Genomic DNA, 8,955 nt, shown 5'->3' on the forward strand with positions numbered 1-8,955 from the left:
GTTAAAACGTCGAGTTAAAATAACAGACATAATACAACTAGGCAATACACACACTATAAAATCAAACATGTAATACGCAAGGTAAAATGAATAACCTGTGCATGCCAGGTTTCAGTGTAGGGGAGGAGTTTATATAAACAGCTCAGCTCAGTAAAGTGTCCGATGGAAGAGACGCACTAAACTCTACATGGAGAATCACTTTAATGATCAAAGGACGGAATGTTCCGCCGGTTCAGACAGCAACGACTGCCAGAGGTATGAACCTGACTTTATATCACTATGATGAAGTGATGTTACTTATAAAATAAAAATCGCTATATTATATGGATAGTGGAACGGTCGCCACGAGATGGTCCAAAACACCTGTGCGTCAGGTGATGTTTGCGTCAGTGTCATATGAACACTTAAACAAGTAAAAAACACTTCAGAAATTGTCATGTAAAAATAATAATAATAATAATAAACTCGTTTTATTTTAGCTTCATAATTTTATGATATTTCGGTTTTTCTTCTTTAACAGTATTCCCTTAAAACAAGTCTTTAAATGTGTCTCTAGGGTGGACCAGTATGGATTTGAGAGAGCAGAAGATTTCAACTATGAATCCTATGAGGAGTTTATGTCCAGGCATTTAGCTGTTGTCACTAGAAGGTCAAACAAGTGGTCGAAGCTTTTGCAGGGCACTGTAAAAGTGGAGAAAAATGTAAAAGGTAGGCAATTTAATGTGTTATATTATATTTTTTTATTATATTGAATTGACACATAAAGGATGAGTTTTTTCACTTTTTAAAGCTGTCATTTGGGTTTGCAGTGAAGCGTTATGTGAGGAAGGGGGTTCCATGTGAACATCGCACTCAGATCTGGATGGCAGCTAGTGGAGCCCAGGACCAGTTGGACAGAAATCCTGGCTACTATCATTCTCTATTAAAGGCTGAGCATGACCCTAAAACAGAAGAGGTTATACGTGCTGGTAAGTTATTTCTCCAGTCATGAAACCGTGTTTTATTTTAAAGCATGATTTTAAATCAGATTGAATAGGACACATGAGAAACAAAAGATTTTTTTTCCAGATATGCACAGAACCTTCCCTGACAACATTCAGTTCCGTGCCTCCTCCCAGCCATGTTTACAAAAAGCCCTGTTTAATGTACTTCTGGCTTATGGACACCACAATAAGGATGTTGGTTACTGTCAGGTAGGCTACTACTGTCATGTACATATGCCCTTTTACACACATGGCCACTAAAGTGTCACTTGAATCCAGGATGTATTGAAGTTCCTACTGTAGATGAGAATCTAAAACTATTGTTGCGTGTATATACTAGAGAATAGTCAATTATAACAAGTGAGGAAGTACGACACTCTAAACTGCTGTAATTTAGTGTTGTTTACCCTGTCAATATAATGACTGAACCTGTTGTACCCGTCTACATTCAAATCAGTAGGCTGCTAAAATGTATCCCTTGTTGCCTTTTTAGGGAATGAACTTTATTGCTGGATATCTCCTCATCATCGCCAAAGATGAAGAGAAGTCTTTCTGGTTAATGGATGCTTTAATTGGCAAGATCTTACCAGGTCGGTCACTTTTACCCACTGTATATAACCAGGACCGCATTGATTAATCATTCTGTTAGGCTTAATCAAAATGTAATAAATTGTTCTGCAACCTCAAACAACTTTCTGTTTCTGAAGACATCATCTAGACCTTGTGGGCAGGGAAAATAATGTTAACCAATAGCCAAATAGCTGTTTAGCCATTGCTTTAGGCTAGTGCTGTATGTAATTTAAGCTTAAATCTTGCCATTCGTTAAAGAGATATTTCCCCCAAAAAATGTATATTCTGTCATCATTTACTCACCCTCATATCACCCAACCGTTATGGCTTTCTTTCTCCTGAAAGATAAAACGAAATATTTGAGAATTAGCTCCATATGTGTCCATATTGGGGAAGTCAATGGTCACCAAAACTATTTGGTTACCAATATCTTGTGTTCCGCAGAAAAAAGAAAGTCATACAGGTTTGAAATGACTGGAGGGTGAGTACATAAAGACAAAATTTAACTTTTGGGGTAAATTATTCTTTTAACACAGCAATTTTATATTTGTTAACTGTAATGATAATGTAATAAATGCTCTGCAAAGTTAATGATAGTTTTGAAGTGCTCAAATCACCCCACCACATAAATCTGAATATCCTATTTGAAGGGATACTCCACCCCAAAATGAAAATTTTGTCATTAATCACTTACCCCCATGTCGAAGCTTCGTTTGGCCTCGGAACACAATTTAAGATATTTTGGATGAAAACCGGGAGGTTTGTGACTGTCCCATTGACTGCCAAGTAAATTACACTGTCAAGGCACAAAAAAGTATAAAAAAAACATTGCCAAAATAGTCCATCTGCCATCAGTGGTTAAATCTGAATTTTATGAAGCGACGAGAATACTTTTTGTTCAACAATTCATCTCCTCTCTGTCTCTCTGTGTCAGCGTAGAGCCATTTTGGAGAGTGCGTATGCTATTCTCTGTCATCAGTAATGCATGGATACACTGTTTCCATTCAAATCAAAGCATAAATAAATGTACAATACTTATTTTTGCGCAAGTGATTAATGACAAAATTTTCATTTTGGGGTGGAGTATCCCTTTAAGATATAAATAATCAGAAATGATGAATTCGTCATAAATCCATTCTGTATCATGTTCCATATATGTTTTGGTTTTTTAATCTAGACTATTACACACCAACAATGCTGGGGCTTAAAATGGATCAAGAGGTGCTTGGAGAGCTTGTCAGGATGAAGGTTCCTGCTGTCTGGCAGGTCATGAATCGGCACGATGTAATGTGGACCCTGGTGGTCTCACGCTGGTTCATCTGCCTGTACGTTGACATACTTCCTGTAGAGGTGAGGATGAAGTTAAAGGTTGTACTTTGTGAAAAGAGTTCAGTGGTAAGCTTTGCAGTCATTGAATTCATTCAATTTTGAAATCTTATGAAATCATTAGCCGGTTTTATGTAGCATAAGTAGAGTTTGTAATGCTGATATTGAATGTAATGATTGGTAGTGGTGTGTTTTTCTCAGACAGTGCTGAGGATATGGGATTGCCTTTTTTACGAAGGATCCAAGATCCTGTTCCGAGTGGCTTTGACTCTGATTCGTCACCATCAGAACCTCATCTCACAGGCACAGAGTCTCCCAGAAATTTGCGAACGCTTTAAACAGATCACTCACGGGGAGTACGTAGAGGACTACCATACATTCATGCAGGTCAATTCTATGGATGCTGTTTATTTAGGCCTACTAACTAAACTAATACTTACTGACCTCTTTATAATGATGTGTTTGTTCTGAAGATTGTTTGTTTGTCATCTCCCTTCAGAAAATCTTTATGGAGCCTGGAGGTCTCTCTACAGCAACAATTGCTAAACTCAGGAAGATGTGTAGGAATCGCATTGCTTCTGTCTAAAACCCTCCTTTACACAAAATTGTGAACATGGACATACAGTTCTGCATGTTCAGGATGAGAATCTATTACTTACTGTGTGGTAAAACTTTATGGTATGTTAAGCTTTTATATGAATATTTTAAACATAATGAAAGGGATACACTACCTTTCCAAAATTTGGGGTCAGTAAGATTTTTTTTGCAAGACGTCTCTTATGATTACCAAGCCTGAATTTATTTGATCAAAACTACAGCAAAACAGTAATATTGTAAAGTATCATTTACAATTTAAAATAAGGCAGCAGCTATTTACACCAAGTGAAAATAGCGGTATTTTTTAACGATATGCTATTTACACTAAGTGCAAATAGCTATAGATTCTATTTACACTATTTTAAAATAGCAAGATTTTCTGCCATTTATATAAGCCTACTACTTATTGCAAATACTGGCAATTATCTGCACCTCAGTATTGTAGTACATTTATAAAACAGTATGCAATAATAACGTATTGAGTGTAAATTATAGTTTTAATTCAAATTATTAAATGGATGCCACCTTATTGGGACAATAAAGCACTCCCTACACCTACCCTATACTTTATTTTCAGCTTTTTGATTATTTTATTGAAAATAAATGCCTTTCCGATGCGATATGAGATTTGAAAAGGGAGAAAAAAAAGTTCGGTAAACGGCAGGTTCGAACTCGGGTCAATTAGTTTACGTCAAAAAGCACATGCTTTACCATCTACGCCACTGAAACTGAAGTAAAACAAGCGTCTTTTTTCAGTGTTGACTATCCCAATCACATGTTGGTGGGTGGAGTCAGTGTAAATAGCCTCTGCCAACAAGAGGGGCTATTTGCACTTAGTGTATTTATATAGAAAGGTTTAAATATGTAATTTTGATTCCTGTGATGGCAAAAAATGTGATTTTTTAGCAGCTATTACTTCAGTCTTCAGTGTCACATGAGCCTTTAGAAATCATTCTAATTTACTGATTTGGTGTTGCTTAATATTAATATTTCATGGATATGGTGATAAATATTGTTTGATTAATGGAAAACCAATAAAGCATTTATTGAATGCTTTTGAAAGATTAGAAACGTCTTAAATTTGACTTTTGATCAATTTAATGTGTCGTTGCTGAATTATTATTTTTCAAAAAAATTTACTGACCCCAACCCCAACCCCAAAAAAAGGTTATCATTTACTGGAGGCATGCCGTTCCAAACTTGTATGATCTTTACTGTTTGAGTATGTGAAACACAAGTATATATTTAGAATTTTAATTTTTGGGTGAACAATCTAAGAGGAATTAACTTTTTTCATTTTTTTACTAATAACAATCAGTTTTCTGTTATAACTAAATAAAGATATTTAACAAGCAAACTCTTTTTCTTGTCTTTTTATTTTTCACTTTATTTAGAAACTTAGAATTGCATTCCCTTAAAACAACATGAACTTCATAGCAATCAAGGCAACACTTCAATATCCACAACAATTCCATTTATGCAGTCACTCCATATGAAGGCGCATCAGAAAGGAGAGATTCATCCACCATATGATCAAGCGTGTTTTTAGTGCACTCCTTGTGTTTGTAACAGCTAACTATTTACCTGGGTCTATTATAGTCTAAACCTACTTCAAGTCATTCAGAACTTCCTGTTGTGTTAGTGTGAATATACCCTTTGTCCATCCAGTAGTGCAAAACCATAATATTTCCTCACTCTAGCAGAATTTCCCTTTTAACATTTTTGAATGAGTGCAAATACAATGCTAAATGGAAGCAAGCAGGCTATATAGTTTTGATATGTAGTATGAGAGGGAAACCGAGCTATTTAGTGTTATTGAAGGGTATTCTACTCTAGAAAGTAACTTTTCATTAAAACTTAGTACCAAACCGACATCTGACTCAACACTTATGCAAGGCTTTTTTAACAGCATTAAATTAATTATTTTTCTTCAATTTCCTGAATCTCAAAAGCTGAGTCTTGTATAGTGTTCAACTCCAAATGAGAACTTTGAGATCAGGATCAGGAAGTAGTGTTTAATATCTAGTCCCTTTTAGACTGAGCAGCAACAGCATCATCAGTTTTCCCTAAATCCTTGTATTTATATAAATAAACGCATGAGGTTAAGTTTAAGAATATGAGGTACCAAACAGATCATATGCTTTCTAACCCAGATTAAGCCTAAATAACAACAAACACCAGGCATTCCTCTAGATAAGCATAATCTGGTTCCTGGAAACAATACCTTAGCATGACCTAGAGCCTCAAACACACCTTTGATTTTTCCCTGCACCCGTAAGTATGCATTATTTATACTATGTTTAACATAATACAACAAAAAGTCCAGGAAGTGCAGGTCCACCTGAGCGATGGCAGGTGAGACACCAGCAGAGGGCAGGGTGGGTTAAAAACTAGGCAGCTGCAGTTGTAGTAGTGTTGTTGAGTCCAGATTAGAACAGAAATCGGTGGTGCCTACACATCCTGGCTTGAAGAATATGAGGTTAGATGGTCTGGTAGCCTGCATGACTTCTGTTCCTGCCAATAAGGTAGGCCAGGATCACGATGAGTACTAGCACAGCCAACGCAGCACCCACAATAATGGGAATCAACATGTCGTCTTCATCTAAATCACACTCCTCAGCTAGAACAGAGACAGAGTGAGAGGAAAGAAGGTGGTGAAAAAAAAACATAAGAAAAATTGGAAAACACAATTTCTGAAAAATGTGTGTGTGTGTGTGTGTGTGTATATATATATATATATTTAGTAGTCCACTGTATGAAGAATGTTTGGGTATAATATGTCATGGTTTACTTTATTTTGCGATCCTCACTTACATAAATGAATTAGTGTCCTGCACCCACTAGTATATAAAAAAAAAATATATATATATATATATATATATATATAGAATAATTTTTGGTTTGACTGAAATTATTCAGACACCAGATATAATTTTAGATTTTTTTTTTTTTTTTACTAGTGTGCAGGACACTATAGTTCTTTTTTTTTGGGCCAAAAAAATTATAGAAAAATATATGGCAAAAAAGGTCAAAATATAAATATACTTTAGACTTTTTTTTTTGTCTTTAAAATTCTAATAATAGTTGTGTGTCATTTTTATTGGAGTGGCTGAACGACACAGTAACCTTATGAAAAAGTTATTGAGTTTATCATCTTCACATTGTTATGACAACTAAGCATTTTATGCTGCGGATTAATCTTGTGTTGAACCCAGAACATTCCTTGAAGAATTAAAGGACAAAACTGATGTTAAAAGAGAGAAAAGAAAAACCTGCTCCAAAATCTCCATTGACAACAAAAGGCTGCACTTGAAGCTGGAAGGTGTTGAGAGAGAAATCCTGTGTAATGCTCAAGATCTTCTCCTTCTGACACATGTAAGAGTGGCCCAGGGTTCCCACCATGTAGTTCAGAGTGGTGTTCCTGAAAACAAGGCCCTCTGGGCAAAAAAAAAAAAAATTAAATTTGCTCAGATTTTAAAAACTAAAACTATTAAACATGGAATATTTAATACTGACTTACTAGCCATATCAGGCAATGCAGCTGACAACTCCAACCCACCAAGATGATACTTGTTTGATGTGGTATTCTAAAAGGAAAAACATATTTCATACGTTATGATGACACCAACATGGTCTGAATAATTTAAGAGGGCATTAGAGGAAATAATTGGAGGTGATGTGAAATTTACCAAAGAAAAGCTGAAAGTCAAATTAATGTTGTCCTCAGAGAGTACGAGAGTTGCACTGTCCAGATCGCAGGATCCAGAGGATTTAACAAGGTTTGGATGCAGGTTCAAGACCTCCTGGACAGTCTGGAAAGAAAGGTATGTTTACATTTAGATTACATTTACAAATGAGGACTAAACCTTCATTACTCCGAATTATAATCATAAAATGGTCATACAAATCCCTTTATCCCAGCAAATCCCTTTAATTACAACAACCCAAGGAATTTTAATAATGCCAAAATAAATAGTATTTGTCATAGAAATGAAGCATACAGGTCCTTTTTCTATGCATCATCTCAGGTGCACAACAAGTTAAGAATGGAAAATTAAATTGTCATTTAAAAAAAGTTTGTTTGTTTACCTACTGAACATAAAAGGAGATATGTAGCACAATATTTCAAGTTACACCTGTCCAATGAAAGTGAAAGTGAAAGTTGCATGTGCAAGTACCTTGCCATGAGAGCTCGAAATAAAGCTAATGTTGAGCTGCAGTCCCATCCGTGCCAAGAGACAGACAGCATCAGTGGCATTGGTGACATTGTAGCTGCCTTGCTCAGGGGGTCCAGGGGTTACAGGAGAAGCCGGAGGAGAGCTGGTTTCAACAGCGACCACAGTGGGCGGAACATCAGCAGTCAAAGTCTGATGTATAGTGAGAGCTGGAACGGTAATGTCGTTACTTTTAAAAGGCTCCAGATGAATTGTAGCACTGGTTAGGGTTAAAGGTGCACCAAGTAAGTTTTTGCTACACTACCCTTATTCATTCCAATAGCTTAAGTAATAGCTTAAGTAACTTTATACTGACATCTACTGACATGGATGCATTGTATTTGTTTACTAAATGCTGCTGCTTCACCAAACCAGTATATTTATTTTTTGTTATTATCATAATTATTTGATGAAGCAAATTGTACCACAGGCTGTTCAGTTAATGGCAATATGGTGGCACCCATGAGGGGGCGACCCCTTACGTGTACACGGTAAGTTACAGTTTCTTTTTTACATATACTGAGCCTTAATAAAAGTACATAATCATCTAATTTCTTAATTTTATAAACGATTTTTTTTTTTTTTAATACTGAACATCTGCACCTTTAAAAATGTATAAACTGGTAGTCAAAAAACAGCATGGATATGGTCGTTTTACAAGATATATCTAAAATATTTCCCTCCAAATGAGAAATACCCAGATTTTCTTACACAGTAGACATACGTAGGCCACGGTTTTGCAGGAATACACATTATTATTTAAAAAAAACATAAGAAATGAAAGAAAGAAAGAAAAACACTGTAACGTTAGCGTCTTCCATAAATATATGGACTACTAGACCGTTTCTTATTATTAATTAATTAACCAAAATATAACCAGACCAAATAGTTCTGCCGCCCAAAATACACTGTATTTAAATCAAACTTACCTAACAGCAGGCTAAAAATTGCCCCGGAGGGCATGTTTTGTTTGCGGATGATGGGAATCATGTTTCTTGACAAAGTAAACCAAAACACGCTCGATGGAAAAACAGATGATGGCAGACTGTGCAATATGCGCCTTCAAACGGACTCTTCAGATAACCGTCGTTATGGTGCAGACGTTAAGACCGCTTTGAACTGCAGCTGTGCCAAATCTGCATCTGATAAACGCACTAGGCCAGATTTGTTTAGTTTCTCGTAACCGCAGCAGAAACACTAGTGTCATGTGAGCGACTGCTAGCATCACGCAACAGCAGCGCTGAGCATGCGCATCTTATTCGTTT

At 36.0% G+C, this 8,955-nt stretch overlaps 2 protein-coding genes across 2 annotated transcripts; one reads left to right on the forward strand and one right to left on the reverse strand.

The window, feature by feature from the left end:
• Positions 1-127: 127 nt before the first annotated feature.
• Positions 128-4,824, forward strand: grtp1b (growth hormone regulated TBC protein 1b). The gene is made up of 8 exons (XM_058786584.1): positions 128-255; positions 557-708; positions 810-968; positions 1,069-1,193; positions 1,477-1,573; positions 2,731-2,903; positions 3,081-3,266; positions 3,379-4,824. Exons 1-8 carry the CDS (start codon positions 188-190, stop codon positions 3,463-3,465), a joined length of 1,047 nt encoding a protein of 348 aa, XP_058642567.1. The 5' UTR covers positions 128-187; the 3' UTR covers positions 3,466-4,824.
• Positions 4,825-4,833: 9 nt separating this feature from the next.
• Positions 4,834-8,929, reverse strand: lamp1b (lysosomal associated membrane protein 1b). Its single transcript, XM_058786590.1, has 6 exons — positions 8,620-8,929; positions 7,655-7,860; positions 7,166-7,288; positions 6,997-7,063; positions 6,749-6,913; positions 4,834-6,096 (listed from the first exon to the last, which is right to left on the reverse strand). Exons 1-6 carry the CDS (start codon positions 8,678-8,680, stop codon positions 5,957-5,959), a joined length of 762 nt encoding a protein of 253 aa, XP_058642573.1. The 5' UTR covers positions 8,681-8,929; the 3' UTR covers positions 4,834-5,956.
• Between the last annotated feature and the right edge of the window lie 26 nt (positions 8,930-8,955).

The sequence above is a fragment of the Onychostoma macrolepis genome, chromosome 09 (assembly GCF_012432095.1).
Source record: "Onychostoma macrolepis isolate SWU-2019 chromosome 09, ASM1243209v1, whole genome shotgun sequence".
Lineage (NCBI taxonomy): Eukaryota > Metazoa > Chordata > Actinopteri > Cypriniformes > Cyprinidae > Onychostoma > Onychostoma macrolepis.